Source organism: Plodia interpunctella, chromosome 9 (assembly GCF_027563975.2).
Source record: "Plodia interpunctella isolate USDA-ARS_2022_Savannah chromosome 9, ilPloInte3.2, whole genome shotgun sequence".
Classification (NCBI taxonomy): Eukaryota; Metazoa; Arthropoda; class Insecta; order Lepidoptera; family Pyralidae; genus Plodia; species Plodia interpunctella.
The window spans coordinates 4,880,341-4,901,515 of record NC_071302.1 but is presented as its reverse complement, the minus strand read 5'-3'; the positions used below and the strand labels follow the sequence as shown (position 1 = coordinate 4,901,515).

Here is a 21,175-nt window from a genome sequence, read left to right as displayed (position 1 = left end):
TTTGAGAACGGGAATGATATTGGCGTACGTTCTCGTTACATTATTTCGTTGATTTTGATTAATACCGACAGGCAGGGCAGGCAGGATCTTGTTCTAGTGTTGTGTTGTAGGGGGTTTAGAAACTTGTCATTGTCATTACGAAACGAACGTCAAAATATTTTGAATTTAATTTTTAAATTTTGTTGGTGTCAAGTCCATGTTGCCGTCAACTTGCTATTTTTTGTTTGTTTTGTTTGTATACATACATACATACAGTTTTGAAAACTGGCAGTACCTACATATATATTTTAATTTAACTTATTTAATATTGAACTACAAATATTAAATAAAATATTTGGTTCAGGAGTCAAAAATGACTTACGGAAGCGTACATAGATTCGTTTTGCGGTCAATTGCAAGCCGCGGCGTTATGTCTCTTCCAGAGATTGATGAAGCGATCAAAGCCTTCTCAGGTATGATTATTACTAGACCATTTAACTGTCTGTGTTACTATCTCATCTGACACACCGAAAATTTATGCTTCGCATTTCCTAAATGTAGTTTCTAATGATGATAATTGTTTTTTTATCTATTTTTGTCGAGGCTTCAGTCGCATGATGTAATTATTTCCAGATGAGCAGGTAACATCTATTCAAGATATGATACAGGAGATCAATGACCAGATCAGGCCATTTAAACAAAACATTAAGATAACCAGTGACGAGTTGACCAATGAGGAGGTTGTGATATTCTTATCCCTTGGATATGATGAAGCTACAAAGGCACAGACATTCTTTACTGCTACAGAATTGGAATATTTCAGGTAAGAAATGATCCATAATGTTTTCAAACTTTATAAGACTACAGTAATTATAAAAATAAAATTAAGAAAACTAGAAAAAATATTATAACTATCTAAACATTGCCTATAAAGTATTGTGCTAAGATCACTATGTGTTTACATTAGATACCTTTCCAACTTGGATAGCAAGTTTATAATAACTAAGTTTCTTCAATAAAAAAAGTTAAACTATTTGGCTATGAACCTAGCCTTGACTAGTCAAAGCCTAGCCAAAGCTACTCTAATACTACTTCTCTTTCTGAGGCTAAAATAAGTCTATAGACTTACTAATTGTCCAGAAGATCAAAATGATAGGTTCTTAATCATTTGACAAAAAATGAAGAAGACAAATAATTTCTAGCTGTAATTAACAAAATTAAATACAATTTACATTTAATTTATCCCATGTTATTAAGATTTTAATAAAACTGCTAAAGAAGTATAAAGTATTTATCAATTTCAGGGTCCTCATTGAACAAATAATGACAACAGATGCAAGGCAAATAACTGGTATCCATGCTTTGAATTTAGTTGGCAACATGAAGAGCACATTCACAAAAACAGATGCACAGGTAAATTATTGTCTATGTAAAATTCCACATCAAACTACCCAAAATCATTGTTATTTCACAGCTGCAGGTACTTACCTGCCACTACATATCAAATAATAGTAACATATCATGTAACATGGGTTTATGAGCATCCCATGTTTAGTTAATTATGTAAGATTTCCAAATAGGCCAGGACCAGGACAGGTGGATCTCTTATGAGGCAACTATGGCACCCATATCTTTGGCATATTATATATTTTATGCAAATTTTTTTTTTCAAACTGGATTTCTATGTTCAAAATAAACCCTGTTGGCCTGATATATTTTCTCTTTAATATCAAATTATATATATTCTAATTTGATTACAGAAACTACTAGACACTTGGTGCAGAATGAGGTACCTGGATAAAGATGAAAACAATTACGCTCTGGGTGTACGAGCTATCCACGAGTTTGAGGGGTACCTCCGGCAGAACATGCCGGACACTATAGAGGAGTGTTGTCTTTGTAAACAAATTGTATTCAGAGTAAGTATTCTAATCTTTACTAACATATAATACATATATAAAGTAAAGCTTTATGTTATTAATTCATAAAACAAAAGAAAAAATAATCACTAGGATAAAAAGTAGTTATCACCTGGATATTGGTACTTATTATCCTTTTGGAAGAATCATGTTGTAATTTTTTTAGGCTCATTCTTTAACCTTTGAGTAAATAAAAATCAATAAAATAAGATATTAATATTAATAAATTACACTGGAGCTTAATCAAAAAATTTTGAAAATAAAAAATATTATTACATATAATTAATTTGTTTTTTTTCGGGTGTCTAACAGCGAAATTTTGAATAAAGTTAACATATGTTTCGATATTAAAACTATGTTCGACTATTGCTAAGATCTTTCCCCATTACAGGGATACAACTGTCCGTCATGTGGGCTGGCCATCCACACACGGTGCTTGAGACGTTACTTAGTCAAAGTAGACAAGTGGCCGTGCTGCAAATACGATTTTAATGTTGATCAGTTAGAAAAGCTTCAGAGTGCTGAGTAGTAAGTACTTCATGTTTCATGTAGTTTTGTATATATACATATGCAGGAGGATATATAGATAGGAGCATAATCCTGCTCAGTATTTTAGTTTATTTCCAAAAAATCCTATCAGATAAAGTAATAGTACACAAGGAAGGACTTTATGGGAAGAAATTGGATTACTGTCCATAAACCTACCTTTGATTGTGTAATTATATAAAGGTATTGTTAGCTAGCTACCATAAATAAATGTTCAGTCATATTTCTTTCTTCTAGTTGACAAATTCAAGCAAAAATAAATTTGTCTAAAATAAATAACGTAATTTCAAATATTAAAAGTTTTACATTACATGCTTTTGACATTTTAATTATGAGTCAAATCAAAATCTAGTCTGCTTGGTCAGATAAAATGTTGAGAAACTATATAATATGTCTAAAACTATGTAATATGTCCATAAATCAGTTCCAGGTTTACACAACAGGCAAACGAGACTCGTAGTTCGGACGAGCACATGGAGGCGTCCCAGGCGTCCACTGTAGTTGACAGCGAGGCCAGTCTCCCGGAGGAAACGCAAGAAATTATCCCGGAAATCTCCCAACGGGTCACCAGGAAGAGGGCAAGGCCTAATTAGTGAGATTGTGATTTTTTTTGTGTAGTGTTTAGTTTTGTTTTTAATCAAACTGCTAAAAATAGTCAAGTACACTAAAACGGATAATTAAGACAGGTTACTGATATTGATATCCAGTTATTTAATGCTTTTTCCATCTGCATTTTTTCTGTTAAAACTAAATCAATAAAATTTATATTAGTATCTAAAATAAATATAATTTATTTGCGTTTGATTAAAAACTCTTCTGTGAAGTTCACGTACGTTCCTAGTGTCGCCTATTGTTGAAACCTCATTTCAAATTATTTCCGTTAAAATTTAAATAGTTTTTGGAACATGCGTGTATGACGTAGTTTTTAGCTAGATTAGTTACTAGATAAGTTGATTGTTGTATTTGAGTTTGATTTTTTTTGTAATTATTGAAAATTATGCCTGTACCTAAAAGTGTCATTAATACACATAATACTTAACGATTTTTAAAAAACTTGAATTATAACTTGGTTATCTTTTTTCTCTAAAATATGTTTTAATGTTTCAGTACTTATTAGATTGTGTCAATAAAATACTAACTAATTTAAATTAAATGTATTTTAATATTACATAAAGTCAACATAACATATAATACCTTTAAATTATATAGCTAAATATACGTTTTCTACTTTCCTCCGCACTATTTTCGCGGCCTGAGGATAGAAATCGAGTAAATACTTCCATTGGTCCAACTTCAAGTATACGATGTCAACAACGGTACGAGCCCGGAATGAAAAATGATGACAAACTCCCACGAACAGACCCTAAAAAGTACCAAAAACATCTTTATTCATTATTCATTATTATTTATTCATATGCATGTGCACACTAGCCCCATGAGCATATTTTTATCAATCTCTTTTGCGGAAAGCTGAAACTAAAAAATAAATAACATTATAATAATGGTTTTAAAAAATCACAGTATCATATTTTTCTAAACCGAAATTGATAAAAATGTGATTGTGGCGCTAGCATGGTTTAGTTAAACTGTTAAACCAAAAATCTTAGTTAAACTGTTCGTCTTACTTAACTGTTTACATAAAAATGTTTTACAATTAATTACCTGTGCAATCCCAAAACTATCTTCAGGGCCGAGGACATCATAAACCGATTCTGTTAGATTTTGATGCACAGTCAAAACTTCTACCTGTGAAAAAAATATATCTTTGGAGTTTTGGCGGGATTTTCTTCAACTTACGTCTTATTAGGTATATAATGAGCTTCTGAATTTTTCTTGACAGAGTGATTGATTTTAATTTCCATACTATCAATAATGCTCGTGCCTATTTATTATTTATAAGCCTAATTATTTACACCTACAAATGGATGTAACGCAATAAAGTCCATTTATAGGAAACGTGTCCTAAGTAGGCAATTTATAAACAAGACATAATACCTCTCCTCTATGTATAAAGTAAATGCATTGATCAGAATCTCCGCACTGGACGATATAATTTCCGGGGAAGAACACACAATGGCTCATCCACATGCAGAGCATTCGTCTGAAGTCGTCATCCGTTTTACTGAATATTATGGAATCTTTTATGTGGCACCCATACACTGCCTGCATCACTTGACATTGTAGGCGGAACGGCAGCGAAGTCACTAGTTCTGGCATCTATCAACAAAAATATATAAATCAGCTAATTAGCTGCGCCAAATTTTATCTGTATCAAAATCGGACTTTTTCTGGTTTCATTCTAGCCGTGTACTAAATCATCGAAGTCATGCAGTTTTGTGTCAAAGAAAGAAACTCTCTTTTTTCGGTTGCCTGTCCAGCCGTTGAGCGCGGCCCTTGGTCCGCTTTCCTACTTTTTCATCTCCACTTCGCATGGTCATCAGCATCCCTAGTTGTCAGACCATTGGCACGCATATCATGCTTGAGGCAGCATTTCTTGGGTGTGTCCATACTGCCAGGCCTAGGCGGGAGCGGCATAGCCAGACATTAGTTCCTTACGTAATTTTGCGGAGAAAGAAAGAAAAACACAAAGTTCAGGAAGATTATTTGTACTACAAACGGGTCATAATCTATATTCAACTATGTTGCTATATATCGCTTCTTGATGTCCAAACACTTATTTAAAACTGCACTGACGTTGTGTTGTTTAGACGGGCAGCAGCAAACGTATTAAGTAGTATTATTCTTAGTATATATTAGTTCACCTGTCTCCCTTGATGCCTGTTCCATAGTTCTCTCACATAGTCCCACATTTTGTTCATTTGGTGTTGGCTGAGGTCCATGTCTCTGAGGCCGTCGCGCAGCTCGTTGATGACGTAGTCGTACGCGATTCGCGACGACGAATGTGCTGTTATCATCGCTGACATTTCTGATATTAGCAGCCCTGGAATTTTTAGCTACTTATCAGCCAATGAGAAACTTTTCAAAACAATGAAACCTACTGAGGAATCAAAGGGATTCAGATATCAATGAAACCTGTTCAGAAATCGATGAAAACTATAGAGAAATTAATAAAAGCTATTGAGAAATTAATGAGAAACCATTAGGAAATTGACTAAGAAGGACCAACTAAGAAGGATTTTCTTTATTTACATTTATTTCGCTAAAATGCTATAAAAAAGTGAAGTGTCCGCATTCCTAATATGTGTTTTCCATTTTCGTCTGACTCTGAATTTACCTGTGCAGAATTTGATGATGATTATTATTATGATTGTTTCAATAACTTCGAAATTATTTTGTGACGACACGTCACCTGTCCCAGTGATTGTCAAAAGGTTTATAATATACCACAGGGCTGCGATGTAAATCGAAAAGTACTTTTTCTGAAAGTATAATATATTGAATTGTTTATTTTCTTTTCATGCATATTTCATTTGCATTTTCGAAGATCATACTGAGTGAGCTAGAAATTGATTTTACTTACACATACGTATAATGAATTTAATTAATAGCGTCAAATGATTAACTTTTAGGGTGCCGTACAAAATAATTCAAAAACCGGAATCCTTATAGGATCACTCGTGTGTCTGTCTGTCCGACCGTCTGTCAAAGCCAATTTACTCCGAAATTAAAATTTTTAAAAACAATTAAAATATAGTTATAAAACCTATAAGAATTCTATAAATCGTACGGAAACCTCTTCACGGGAGTTCAACTGACACTTGATCGGTTTTTTACTTACTTCTTGGTATTTAGGTCTCAAATTAAGTTCTTGTTTTGACATCCAGTTAGCTGAGGTACATTGCAGTGGGGTTAGGCATGACAATTTAAAAAATAGACACGCGTTTACATGAGCAAGTATTGATGCCATTATTCCAATGTTTCTGAAATAAAAATTAATAGAATTTACGGGGTCAAAAATTACCAAAGTATTAAAACCGAACATGATAAATTATTGTTACTTTATAAATTTAAGAAGAGAAGTGATTTATCGCTAAAGAAACCCAGTAAAGTATTTTGACTCATAGTGACGTCAATACAAAACACTGTCAAACAACTTCCATATACATTTTGAGACTTTGTCATGTAGAAATACATATTCGATTTGGCTTGTTGTAAAGAGTAGCCATCATAAATAATTTTAATTTAATTTATGAACTGTTGGTGAAGTATTTTTAATTTTTGTAAAATAGATATTTTTATTTAAATTTAACTTGAACGTTAAATTAAACTAAAGGAAATAAAGTACTTACGCTAATTTGAAAATGAGATTAGCTGATCCAATGTTTAGTTTCCTATGTGTCCTAAACGTGAACAGGTAGGAGATTCGGAAAAGCTGGGGCGTCCTTAAATATGCGAATAAAGCGAGCTTCATTTCATAGCGCAGGGTGAGCGCAAACGCGAAATAGCATAGGGGTAGGTTTGCTAACACGTCGCGTCTTCGGAGCCACGTTTTTGAAAAATACCTGCGAAATTATTGTTGATTATTATCAAAACACACATTTTACATCATTGTTGTTACATCGGTCAAAATATATTTTGAGACGTATAAATAAAAAGTTGTTTTTCGAAGGCTATGATAGACGTGTCAAAGTCAATGCGTTAATTAAAAATATTCACTAATTAGACCTTCCCTTATTTATTATTATTATTATGTTTCTCCTCTTTTGGAATTCACGGCACTAAGTCCGGTCCTTTGAGAGGCTTGCGTGGGGATATGGATCCAACACGTAGAGGCCCTTTGGAGAGTTTTGATGTTGTGTAGGTCTCCTGCCAAAACCCGCTCGCGGATATATCAATAAAATGATATGCCCATGAGCAGGTCTCGGCGGGAGTGTGAACTATTGCAGAATAATGGATAGAAGTACTGGTCTATAGAATGAAATTTGGATGAACTGAGAATGGGCTATTGCAAAGAGTTCGGTCACCTGCCATAATCATGATAACTGACTATTCAGTGGCAGGTGGTGACTCGCCGCTCACTGGATGGGCCCCTCAAATCAGTCGCCGCGATTGGCGACAAAGGGGCAACATTGGCGTGGGCGGCTAAGGGTGTAGAGAGGTGAGTCTGCGGGGCGCGAAATCATGGTGATCCAGTCAGACACCCCCGGCGTTATGACATTTTACACTTCCACCCTTCGAGCATATAGCTCTCGCGACTCCACTCTGGCCGGCCGGTGAAGGCAAGCCAGAGGTAGGGGTCCTGTTACCTCTCGGTTTCCACTCCGACCTTGGGGAAGGAAGGCGGAGGTGAGGAACAGGGGCCTCCCCTGGGAGCACTCAGGTCCGTGGGGTCGCTACTCCCCAACAGCTCGCCACAAGCTGCCCTGCGGGCTTATTATTATTATTATTATTATTATTCCCTTGCCCTTTTTCAGATAAAATATTAGTAATTTCATACTATACAAATCCATACAAATATTATAAATGCGAAAGTTTCTTTGTTTTTCTGACTTTGTTTTTCAACAGTGTTGACGTTTTCACGGCAACACTGTTGGGCCGGTTTTGATGAAATTATATGTATTTTAAATTAGACGACCGCGGGCGGAGTTTACTTCAACTTTGTGTTTTTGGCATGGCTATACATATACTTACATCTTTCGAACTTTGTCCGATTTTAACACGTATTCGCCATATCGGTTCATATACCCAGTATGCATGTCCAGAAATGTTTTGTATAAAAATATGACGTCAAAAGTGAGGCAGAATTCAAAGAAATAAGGAATTGATTGAAACGCCATCTGATAAATTAGACACATGAAGTCTATATATGACAGTATCATAATAAGGAGATCTGTGGATAAAAATGGACAGGATTAGACTAATACATAAAACAGTATAAAGTGCGTCAGTAAATACATTCAACGTATTTTCGCATTTAAAATTGTTTAATGTGTTTGTTAATCAAGAAAAGTTTACTGGATGGATTTTGCACATAAATACCCTGGAATAACATATGACACGGTCGTGCCGCTTTCTTGCTTGACTTGGCAGGGGCACTGCCGTGCTCTCCGGTACTTTGTACAGTATTTAAAATTTATTAATACACCCTTACACTGCTCAACATGGATTCAAAATTTGGTGGCAGATACGAATTGTATTTAATCTTTACTTTAGTTTTTATTGCGTTTTAGACAACATAACTTACCCATAAACGTTACTAGTGTGCAGTCAGGTATTACACTGCTTCGAAACCATCTGCAACAAGTGTTTTTCAAACTTATGATTATGTATTATTTACCTTATAATAAAATTGTTCAGTAATTCGATTTACAAGCAATGAACTCGATTTTGAAGCGGATATTTAAAGCAAATATTTTTTTATTGTTGGATTATAAATCTGGCAATGTGTGATTATATAAAACAAAAATAAAGTAAAAAGGCATACTTACCTAATTATATTTATAATATCTTACCGATGAGGTTTAAAAATCAAAATGGCTGCTGGTATGTAGTCCAAGTTGCCAGTGGACATGATGGACCGCGATCCGTGGGACGAAACCTCCGCAGTACTTCGCTGTGGACTCTGAAACACATTGAAATGAAACATCAATGTCCATACTAATGTTATAAATTAAAAAGTATGCTTGTTTGTGCTTCTTTCATGTCATATATTTTCCCTCATATAAGCCCCGTAAGTTCAAATCTTCAAATTCAAAATTTTTTATTCAACTTAGGATGATACAGCACGTGTGTTAAATAATAATTTAGTACTTACATCTTCATTAGGATCCAAGTTTCCATAATCATAATCCTCATCATCTTCGCCAGATTCATACGTCATAGGGTATGATTCAGTCTGTAAAATTATCAATGGTTGACTGTAACTTCATCATCATAAATTTTCTTATGAAATGACGTGAAAAGGCCTTTAAATACGAGAAAAGGCCTTTAAATGAATGAGAAGCTCTCCCGAAATTCAACAACAATCCATATCCTTACTAGACGTTATAGTCTGTATCTTAAAGGTTGTTGTTTTATCAAAAAGATAGTAATATAGTAATATGACTAGAAGAATAATACCTCTAAATTGGGAACTTCTGGGCCAGCTATGATGCTTGGCAAAACGTAATCTTTGGGTGCGACTTCGACGCAATTTCTCACTTTTTGGAAAACCGACGGATAACTCTGAAATGTAAACCAGCTTTTTCGATTGCAGGAGTGTGATAGCCTAGTGCTAATAGTGATATGATATTTCACTGCCATCACACGCAAGGGGCTTGCGTAGATGAGAAATTAGTCCCTTTGGGTCAAAGAGCCAAAGATAGATAGATGATAGATTAAAATTCGATAGTAGGCCATTTGTAACCCAAAGGAAAAATCCTTTCAAATCGTATACAGGCCGTATACGATTTTTAATCATAAAAATAAGACAATTACTGTATATAACTCTTCTTATGATGATGATGAGAGATCTAACAGCAAATAACCTGCATTTGTAATGTCATAAAATAAAGTGGAATTCCTTCGAATATCATTAATATTTATTTTTATGATAATTGAGATATAAACTAACCTTTAAAAGCGCATAAAATTCATGACCCTTGATTACCAGTAAATCTATATTCCTGGAGGCAATAACATTAGATTGCGTCAGATATTTTGTTGCACCTTTTATGTTTCCAAATATTCCACCTGGTCCCATGCAAGCCTCCACTTCATTGGCTTCAGTCACTATGTCCACCTAAAATATTGGTTTACTATTATAGTATTGAGCAGCCTTGACGTAAAACGAGACTGAATTTCAACTAACTATCTTGTTCTATATTGATCTGTCGAGGTTATCCTACACGCATCACTTTTTTCGTAAGCGGCCACAGAACTGCTTTACTATTGGTGTCTCCTTTTTAAATATGCAAAATCGTCTTGCTTAATGTAATACCTTTTCCGTTGCAAATATAAATTAATTAATAAAAATTCCAAACTTACCTTGCCTCTGTAAATAATATACATAGCCTCTGTGACTTCATTGGATCTCAATACCATATAACCCTTTTGAAAATAGCGTTCCATCAATTTCTTCGCGAATGCCCTGAAGAAGGAATACTCAACACCATCGAAGAGAGGTATTTCACGTAATGTCTTTTCATACATAAACAGCACTGCGTCTTCGTTTAAATTTGCATGCAGTTTTCCAAATATGGTTTGATGCTAAGGATTAGAATACATTAAAATGTGAGTCATGGCCATAGGAAACTAATTGAGCGGAATGCGCGATTCTGTTAACATCTTGTATGGGAGGTGAAAATTCATTGCATACATACTTACCTAGGTGCGAGCATTCGTAGAGGTATAAATCTAGCAATTATGTATGTATAGTAATTGGACATTAAATGATAATTACGAAACATTTAAAAGTAAATTATATTATGTTTTGCAACAAATATGTAGGCAGGCTTTGTGTATATTTTATACGTGTTAATAAACACATGTAATACAAGATATATTACTTTTCCATTTGTCTATTTATACTTACGTACTCCGTTTATTCAGGCATGTATTTACCTAATTTATTTATTAATCTTGATATTACTTTTTATTTAAAACTTGTACACGTGAAACATCAATATCTTTACATATAGTAGTATTAATTATGTAAGTAATTATAATTAGTTAAATAATTATACTATTAATTGAAATATAAATTTGTCTGTCTAAAAAGTGTACAAAGTGTAAACAAATGCACAGTGAACGTAAATGTTAGGATCTGCCTAAAAAACATTATTTTTTGTAGAAATTGGGTTCTTACCGACCAACCACCAGTTCGCTTCCACTGGTACTTCCAATATTCGAGCACAGTTTTCTTAAGAGTAAACAATACACTCTCTCTGTTAAGGAACATATCCAAATGTTTTAAATTCTCTTGATATTTTGTAATAACTTGATCGGCCATTGCTTTCAATGACGCGATTCTTGCATATACATATCTAAAAAATAAAATAATCTGCATATAATCATTGGAAAAAATAAACACTTACACTTTTGGCTTTATTAGATTTGATTAAAATTAACACGGTGTTCGTAAATAAAGTTTATTATAGGATGACCTATATTTATACTTATTATCTGGGATTTTGTCATATGACGAAGTGACTACAATTTCTAAAAATTCCTTAAAATAAAAATTACTCATTACGCCACAAAGTCTCATAAAAACAGGATATGATTCAAAACAACTTAATATTCCTATGTACGTATAAGGGGAAAATTATTAACTCGTACCTACCCAAAGAACAAAACTCCATGTATGTTGATACAAATTGCCAGGATCATGTGGGCGGTGTCTTGGGCAGTGATATCACCGAACCCAGCTCCGCTGAAACTTGTCGCTGACCAATAGTAAGCCAGCAAGTACACTTTGGTTGGCATCATGTATTGGTCCTTCAGAATCTTTGACTTGTCGATCCAGGATCCTGAGAAAAAAATACTATAATGTTAAGTTCTTCAAAATGGGCGTGAAAAGATTCATTCATGTGTTATTCTTAGTTACCAAGATAACATTTAACTTGTTGATAACCAAGAATAACACAAAATGATTGCCTTAAATATGGAAGTGAAGACATTAAAAAGTATTTTTTTTTAAGAATAACAGAAGTAGAATACATATAGATCGTACCTAGTGCGCAAATCATGTTGCCATTGGGATGGTAAGTAGCGTTCATGTACGGTCCACGTAACGACAAAGTTAACAGTTTCCTTTTAAACTCGTGTTCATCTGGCGCAATGACGTATCTGCACGACAGTATGATGAGAATCGACGTGTACAAATTCAAGAAGAATAGTGTTACAATGAGAAATTGCACAACACTCATGAGATAGGCCTGAAATGGAAGAAAAAAATTGATTCGCTATAGATGATGTTGCACAAAACTGTATTTACCCCTGTTATTACCATGAAGATTCAAACTTCCGTAACTATGTCAATTTATTTATACTCGTAACTACGGGTATGGCATATATAGTAATAAGCTCAACTCGTTTCAGTTATAGATCAGTTCCTTGGTATATAAAACAAATTGTATCTTTAAATCTTACCCGTTTAAGCGCAGAAACAGAATCCGTCCAAAACACAGCATATACTTTGTATATTTGTAAGACGTTAATCATTCTGAACATACAGTGGTAAATGTGGGGGTTTATCATGTGGTCTGCATCAGTGTGATCTTCGTTGTGCTTTGACACGAACATCATCCATATAGCATACCATGGGAGACACGTCAGAAAGTCGACCGTGAAAGGTCCCTGTAATAACATTACTCAATTGTGTTGTAACAGTTCGAAGTTTCATAGAATTTCTGTACGGAACTTTGGTCGTTTCTCGAATGACCCTAACGACCATGCCGAAAATGGTAGTAGCAAGTGGATTTAGGAGCAAATTTGATAGAGCACTGACCGCAAAAAAAACTTATTAATTAGTAGTTAAACCACAAATACCATAAAAGGATATCAATAATTCGGACTCAATTTCAGTAGAACACCGCATTAGCATTTATTTCTGTCAACTACCGAACTACCGATGTGGCTTGATAAGAAAGTATCGCCACTAATAACAACCGATACTCATTCTAATAAGCTACTTTGATCGAGTCGTGGAAATGAGCTTTAACGTCGCAGTAAAAGCCTACGCCTACTTACATAAGGCATAAAAGGCGAGACAACAGACTAAGGCAAGACAACAGACTAAGGCAAGACAAGTTTTCTAAAAAATGTAAAACGTTGGTAACCTTTAAATAGTTTTTCGCTGTCAAATAAGGATGGTAGATGAGCTGGTTCTTAGGTCCATAATAAGCAACGTGCAGCATCAAATAAAGATCTATGTAGCATATTATTTCTAAAACTAATAATACTACATTGAATTGACCACATAGCGGCGCCAAGGACAGTACAATCTGAAATTCATCATACTAATATAAATAAAGAAATTTTGTAATAAAGAAAAGTAATAGCCGTATAATACTTTCTAGTATCGAATATACTAATTATGGCCATTATTAGAAAACATAAGATTAAAGGAAACTATTACATATTGACGTATATTATTGTGATTACCGGTATTAAATAGGCCAGTATAATGGCGACCACCACTCTGAAAATAGCCCATATTTTTAGAAAGGTACCATCGGGCTTAATCGCGATAGGCATTAATAGGTAGCGAGCAACATTGCTCATAATATGAAACTGATCGTAGGACTTTAAGTAACTCTCTTTCAACTTGTCGTTATAGTAACTTTGTACGTTGATGAAGGAATCTGGAAATGACAAGTAATTACTTTTAGTATTAATTAAAGTTATTGATATACTGCAAGTCATATTGGGCAAGGCTTGAAAAAATTAAAATACTACTCAAAATGGAGGACTACTAGATAGTGTGACAGTTAAGAAAAAATCTTCTGTGTCACACTAGTGTTATAGAGAGTCGGCATCTACGCCCAATCAGTTCGACTGTGTTGGGTTTCCAAAAGATTCTTCCTTATTAGTACCAAGTTAATCTTGAATGCTATTTTCAGAACCAATTTAAAGGCGACCAATATCGTTAGAATTTTGTTTTCACCAGCAAATGGGAGATTCTCCTGTTTCGAATTATCTAAAGCATTTGGATTTATTATCACCGTAACGAATCGTCGGTCGCAGTTCCGTAAATAATCAAATTAGGAGACTCCTGTCCCTAGCACGAGGATTATCTGATAAGTGACAGTTTTACTGCTGTTGTCTCGTGACGTTATTTATTGAGTGCCATTCTAATGTCCCGTGACTTAACTCGCGAACCTGTTGACTAATTTTGACTATTTTAATTGCTGTAAACTCTGTATTTGTAGATCGTAATTATTATCATACTAGGTATCACTTTGAAAATGTTTACTACGAAAACACTAAATCAGATTCCTTAGGCGACTTAAAGAAAATCTGACTCCAGTGGCAATAACAAAGACACGCTCAATAACAAATAACTACATAATAGTAAACTCGACTTTGGTTTCCTTAATTAAGGAAGTTAAAGTACAGCACGCTATTGCCTCCACACGTTTTTTTTTTACACGATGCGTATACGATATGGGAAAAAGAGACATGTGGACGTTAGTAACGTGCTACATATGTTTGTATGTTTTGTGGTTGGCCTACAGAATTAAAACTAAATAAAACTTACTATTCAGAAATCTTTTGTATAGGTTTTTTATTCTGACTATCTGCTTTTCTGTTAGTTTGTCATACCGCGTCAAATATCCTTCAGCCCGCTGTGACTTCGCTTGGATTTCTATCATGCGAAGTTCTTCCGGCGTCAAAAGATTCTCGTGTTCTTTCATGGCAGGGAACAGACTCAGTGCGGATGTGTACGCCGCGTGGCTTATGCTTATTAGCTGGAACAGTATCTGGGCTATAAAAATTGACAATTGTACACTTACTTCTTTCATAACTATGAGTTATTTAGCAAAGCTGTCAGATGAAATAAAATTCTGATTTCCATTTTAAAGGCAATAATCAAGAATTGTTGAATTCGTTCGTGAAGTTATTTTACAATTTATCACTGAATGTTGGTTCTCAGCTCCTTAAATTTAGTTTTATTCAGCGAGCTAATCTGAATGTTAAAATACAACTGAATCAAATCAAATCAAATCTAACAAATGCATGGTTCAAGACATTGAATCGGAATCGGATTGAATTCATCGGAATAAAATGCTTGCAACTTATGTGGGTTTGATTAATGCAATACTTTTGCGTGGTCGTGCTGTAGAGGTTGAATTGATAAATATTAGGTACTTCCTACACTGCCTACACATCGATATTTTATGCATTTATGAATAGATTTCTTCGTTTTTGTGTTGAAATCTTTTTAATTCTAAGCACGCGACGAATGATAAAACGGTTGATATAAATAATAAATTATTCGGGTAAACAAAAAAAATGCTTTTTAGCATTTAACGACATGGTCATTGCGCAAAGATCCGGATAAAGTTATCATTATTAGGTATGTAAACTTACCTTACAATGAGTCAACGTTATTACGGTACCAATGGCAGGAACTCCATACAAAAGCACGAGTAGACCCAAGTGGTTTCCAGGGCCTATAACTCGCTCAATTTTCTTCTCCTTTACATGGGTGGTGAGCAAACAATATCCTTTTTCAATAATATACAGCTCTCGCGACACAGTACCGCCGTAGTATACTATTTCTCCTGGTGGAAGTATTATATCAGCGGCGGCTAAAAACATTTTTTTATTATTCATAAGCAATGAATTGAATACAATGCCTAACTATTAGCCAGCAACATTATTACTTTCTGTAAGAGTTTGAATATATTCCTTATTTTTGACTTGGAAAAAGCATATTGAGGTCAATGCTCTGAATCGTGCTTGATGTAACACTTTCTTTCGCAGTTCTGGCGGAATCACTGTTGCTTCCAACCAATTTTCTTCAGTCAACTCTACTCCCTGTAAACGAATCCAAATTAATCAAAGTGTCACAACCAATGTCTACTACTGGAAATATGGTCGCATGGTTCTTATGTTCCCTCATTATTTTGACACTTGCTTCATCCCAAGCTTATTTCGAGTACTATTTTTTTATTTTAAATAAGTACTTTTACCATGTTGAAAGATTTTTATTCAAGTTATTAAAAACATTTTTTTCGCCCTGTCATGTCTTTTTGACTTTAGAATTCACATGTTCATAATCTTATACAAAATACATATTTACCGAATTGTATTGCCATTGCAAATCGTAAAAAGCCATTATTCTAGCTTTTATTGCTGGGTGCATGTTATTTTCTCTTAAGAATTTGTCAATAGTTATAATGACTTCCAAGAAAGCAGTTTTTGTTCTGTAAAATTACGTATTTGTAATTTCAAGTTAAACTTGTTTGCACATGAAAATGTTTAGATTTATTTGCTAAGATTTTATTTCATAATAAAAATATACCTAGACCAATGTGTAACGATGGCTGAAAATTCTGAGATGCTGAATCCAATGAGAAGTACTCCGTAAAGACTGATGAAAGCAACAAAACCCATATCGAATTTGTCGCCAGGGGCGTAGTCGCCATAGCCGACGGAGAGCAAAATCGTTGTAGCAAAATACACTGACGGAATCAACGGATATTTAGTTCTGAAATAATTTCATATAATCACAAATAAATACAAGCTGTGACAATGAACATATTACCGTGAAATCTTTGTGAACCGTATCTAAGAAATGTTGATGCGCTATCAGATAATTCTGATAGCGCATCAAAAACGCACATTAAGTGCTTCATATTATCAAGTTCTGAAATGAGTTTTAAGCGACACCTGCTGCGCTGCACTGTCTAACCTAGATAACAGACAGCACGAAACCAGAGTGATGAATCACTTAAAATGCTTTCGAGTGTTTGGCCGATGGAGCCCTCCAAATGGTTAGTTACTTAAACCACAGCTCAGCTGTTCTAAGACAGATAATACCATACCTGTAGGCACATACAAGATACTTAAAGCGTTATTTCTGAACTTCACAAGATATTAATGTTCTTGCCCGATACTTGTGTACTAATTAAAGTGTACTGGGAATAAATTGTTTATCACGTTACGAAAAGAAAGCTCACTTCACACTAAATAAGCTACAAAATATGCGCAAGTGACAAAAAGTCATAAATATGGATCGCTACACAATATTGAAGCGGTAGTGGTGTAATAGTTTAGACGCCCGCCTGTGAACCGAATGGTCCCAGATTCGAATCCTACTCATATCACATGAGTTTGTATACAAATCTGCCTCATGTATATTAGTTTTGACCACTATTTGATTCCGGTGAAGGAAAACATCATGAGGAAACCTAGTTGATTATCAACATGTGTGTGTGATGGAGAAGGCAATGGCAAACAACTCCAAGAATAGTGTCAAGAAAGTCGTTGTGTGTGTTTCATTCCACGTAATGTCGACGACCCTCAGCCATAAGGAATACGTCTATGAACACAATATAACCACATTAAATATCGTACTTGTTAGCTTCTCTTATAGTATATTGATCCTGCCACGTCATGACTTGACTGTACCAAGAAGATTCTGAACATCTGCTAACAAAACAGGACTCCATATATAATATCACCCCGCACCAATAACACAGCAGACCAATGTAAACACAATATTTTGCCACCTTGATGATTAAAGTATTTAAAAGCAGTTTCTTTTCAAGTTTTTCGAAGAAATTCGAAATTCTCCACACAAGACATAGTTTAGATCCTTTACATAAGTAATATAGATGATCCCTGTAGTTATCATGATATTTTACTTCCGTGTGCGTATGTATTGTAACAATGTACTCGAAAGGTATTATTGCAACCACATCTAAATAAAAACCCAACATCTTCATTCTTTGATTCAGAATTTTCTTCACAGTTCTCAAATATTTCTTTTTAGTTTTTATTGATGTGACACATGACAACAGTACATTTAATATCAAAATTACTGTTACAACTATGTATGACTGAAAGAAAAATCCATCGTCGGGAAATTGTCTCTTGATTCCTATGTAGTAGGGGTAGACGATGCAAATATAGAATACAATTAGAAGCATGACATGTTCCCAATATTTCACAAGATAACAATCCCATTCAAGAATCCATGGAATTTTGTCATTAATGCAAGTAAACGACGTGGTCTTCTTTTTAACATGTTCAGACATTATGTACAAATCCAAGCAGTTTTGATCGAGCTCATTATCTTTCGTTGTATCAACATCAGTTTTACCTGCAAAAAAGTTTTATTATTTACATTGTTAAGGGCTATTTCCGTGTATATGGTTTTTCATATTACCTTGTATGTATCTCAGTTTATCTTTCAAACATTTAATACTGCTTTTTGGTCGATCTTTCGAAACGTAAATGTTTAATGACAAAGGGGAGCTTTTGATTGTTTGCTTTTTCCGAAGCCGACTTCTTTCAATACGCTGTAGCAATTGGTGACGTATGCCGTCGACTAGATCAGGGTATGTTATCATAAGTTTTATGAACTCTGCCTTTTCTAACACTTGACATTCTACATATGTAGCAGCTTTTACAGTGCACCTTGCTGAAATTAATATATGGTATTTAATTGAATTAAGTATTAAAGTACCAATTACATCGTTATAGGCAATTTGTGTAAAGTTACCTGGGATATTGTAAACAAGTGATATTTCGCCGAAACAAGTACCTTTACTAAAAGAAATCATCGGACTTTCATCATCTTCATCAGACAATAATTCAAGTACTCCGCTGGTGATGCATACCTGTGAGATAAGTTTAACATCCATTTTTTAATTACCAACATAAAACTGCACAATCAGTTCTTATATAAGAGAAACACAATTGTAAAGATTTAATGTGATGAATGCCGTTTCATAGAAGTCCCAGGATTTTGATTTATCAGAAATTAATTCTTGGATTAAAAATATTATATAGGTATGACAGAAGTTATAATAAAGTTCATGTGAATTAGAAGATGCGTCAACGAGTTTTTACGTACCTGTAAAGTAATAATGAATACTCAAGTCTTGGTTATGAAGAATGTATTATATTTCTTTCCCTGCTTAGTTAAATATACGTGTATATATGATATCATTATCACAGATATTAGTTTTAAGTACATATATAAATTAACCATGTAATACCTACTGATTATGAATATGCATAATATGGTAGATAAAGCTATTCAGTTACCATAATAGTCTTGTTATGATTATGATTATAAACAATGTCGCCAGGTAGGTAGAACTGGTGATTCATAGCTAAAGACAGCCTACGAAGGAACGCCTCCGGTAGTTTTCTGAATATCAAGGAACTGTACAGGGGCACAGCATTTAAATCGTAACATATTTCCATTTGCAACGGCAAAGGCAAAAGTTCGAGTAATTCTGGTTTAAACACACCAGACTTTTGATACCAGAGATCTTCATAATAACTAAAACAGAAATGTACCTATTTCATACTTTTTCCTAACAACATTATTTATCTCATTATTTTATTTATATATTCATATTTATTTACCTCATTATTCTTTTCGTTGTATCTGTATCCATTTTGATGAGATGTAGATAGTTTTTTATTTTTTTTAGTTGCCTCACATATTTAGCTCGCCTTGTAGTGACAGTTATGAACTGTGAAGTTAACGATCCAACGTATACGATTGTAGTCAGAGCAAAACCTACTAGTATTGCCCCGATAGCTGCGATTCTTTCACTTGTTGTTACCGGGTACAAATCTCCAATAGCGTTCGTAGTAAGACACATTATTGACCAATAAGTGCAAACAAAATACCAATCAAATGTTTCTTCTGTGGGTAGATAAACAGCGGCGGCAGACCAGGATAAACGTATTTTATGGATATCAAAGTGCCTGTATGAGAATAAAAACCATACACAGGTCCAAGAATGAACGCATAGTAATAAAAGCATTAGATATTGAAATAAAAATGTAGTCCATTGGTTGCTCCCAGCTTCAGACGATTTGTTATAGAAGAGTTCCAAAATTCTGTAAGCTCTTAAGGTTGACATGATTGGTGCAATTATGGTGAAATCAAATATCGCTGTTTCAGCTCGTATCAAATAAAGCAGAGAATAAGGTATGGCGAGAATTACTTCTATTGCGACTTTGCTGGTGCTTGGTTCAACCAAATTGAGTGTCTTTCTCCAAATTCTAGAAAACTTCAAACCGCATACAATAAGAACGTCGAAAGTGTATACTGAGTTCAGACAAACTATTAACAGTATAAGCCATAAACTTCTGTGTTCGGGTTTGCAGAATGTATAAATGCAAGAATCTAAAAGGTACTCTACGAATAGAGTCGTGAGGACGAAAATTTTCCAAGATTGATCTGAATATATGAGAAGAAGAGCACGAAATTTGTTGAATGAGAATTCAATACGTGGTTCTTGCAGTATGGCGTATCTCTTAGATTTTTTGTTGTCGTCTACTTCGTAAATTATATTTTGACTTAAAATTCTAGGTATATCAGAATTTATTGTGTTAAGAGACAGTTTGGACCTATCCGCTCGACGTCTGAACTTGTATACGTCAAACTTGGCATCTTCATCATCACCAGCTGGAAGACAATAGTCAATTAAACCGAATGGATTCTTATAATGTCCTGTCAGATACAAATAAATTATATATATTGATATGTGAAATCTATAGAAACTGGAAAAGGTTGAACCAGACTATGCTATATTTCTTAACACACCAATGACAAACATCAGACAATAATTTATACATTTTCGTTGTCTGTTTACATTTAATTTAGTCCTACCTGGTCTAATTACTCTTAAGTAATACCTGGTGCCTGAGTTTCTAGATCTCCAATTTGTACCTTAAGATAAATTGCTTTATGAAACACTAAACTAAACTTCTTACAGACCGATAAAATACCAATAAAAACTTACGCATCTTGATGAGTTATCAACAAGATCCTTTTCTTATATAGTATTAATTTAACTAAAATAAAGATCCTAATGTTTGTAAAGTAATCGGAACCAAATCTGAGCATGCAGCCTAAGTTTACGTCAAAATGTAAATTAAATCGAGTTGGTTAAATTTCTTGATAATCTTGTCTGCCGAGAATAAGTTTGTCACATTATGATATTTTACATTTAATTTGGAAAAGGCATTATTATGACCTGTTCGTGCATCCACGATCGGTTTCCCGACGAGGCAATTCTTCAACAGTTTACCGCATATGACTGTAAAAACTTGCGTCAAAAATTACATTTTTGTGGAAATATTATTCCTAT

The 21,175-nt window shown here is 34.2% G+C and overlaps 2 protein-coding genes across 3 annotated transcripts; one reads left to right on the top strand and one right to left on the bottom strand.

Annotated features, from left to right (window-relative positions):
* The first annotated feature begins 171 nt into the window (after window positions 1-171).
* On the top strand, window positions 172-3,597 carry Nse1 (Non-SMC element 1). Its single transcript, XM_053749456.2, has 6 exons — window positions 172-452; window positions 613-802; window positions 1,284-1,392; window positions 1,740-1,898; window positions 2,290-2,426; window positions 2,869-3,597. The coding sequence occupies exons 1-6, from the start codon at window positions 353-355 to the stop codon at window positions 3,035-3,037; spliced, it is 864 nt and encodes a 287-aa protein (XP_053605431.1). The 5' UTR covers window positions 172-352; the 3' UTR covers window positions 3,038-3,597.
* LOC128672350 (uncharacterized) lies at window positions 3,597-20,941 on the bottom strand. Of its 2 annotated transcripts, XM_053749449.2 has the most exons (31): window positions 20,828-20,941; window positions 19,437-20,490; window positions 19,110-19,350; window positions 18,562-18,679; window positions 18,226-18,480; window positions 17,412-18,159; window positions 16,357-16,542; window positions 16,135-16,258; window positions 15,716-15,869; window positions 15,420-15,640; window positions 14,587-14,797; window positions 13,491-13,690; window positions 13,166-13,330; window positions 12,477-12,683; window positions 12,058-12,262; window positions 11,668-11,854; window positions 11,191-11,368; window positions 10,371-10,592; window positions 9,958-10,125; window positions 9,465-9,569; window positions 9,160-9,240; window positions 8,858-8,967; window positions 8,590-8,639; window positions 8,037-8,235; window positions 6,695-6,907; window positions 6,184-6,325; window positions 5,680-5,824; window positions 5,207-5,385; window positions 4,440-4,661; window positions 4,107-4,190; window positions 3,597-3,807 (listed from the first exon to the last, which is right to left on the bottom strand). In XM_053749449.2, the coding sequence occupies exons 1-31, from the start codon at window positions 20,829-20,831 to the stop codon at window positions 3,646-3,648; spliced, it is 6,540 nt and encodes a 2,179-aa protein (XP_053605424.1). In that variant the 5' UTR covers window positions 20,832-20,941; the 3' UTR covers window positions 3,597-3,645. The 2 variants fall into 2 exon arrangements, with proteins under 2 accessions (XP_053605424.1, XP_053605426.1); XM_053749451.2 differs by lacking the exons at window positions 3,597-3,807; window positions 4,107-4,190; window positions 4,440-4,661; window positions 5,680-5,824 and having other exon boundaries at window positions 5,250-5,385.
* Between the last annotated feature and the right edge of the window lie 234 nt (window positions 20,942-21,175).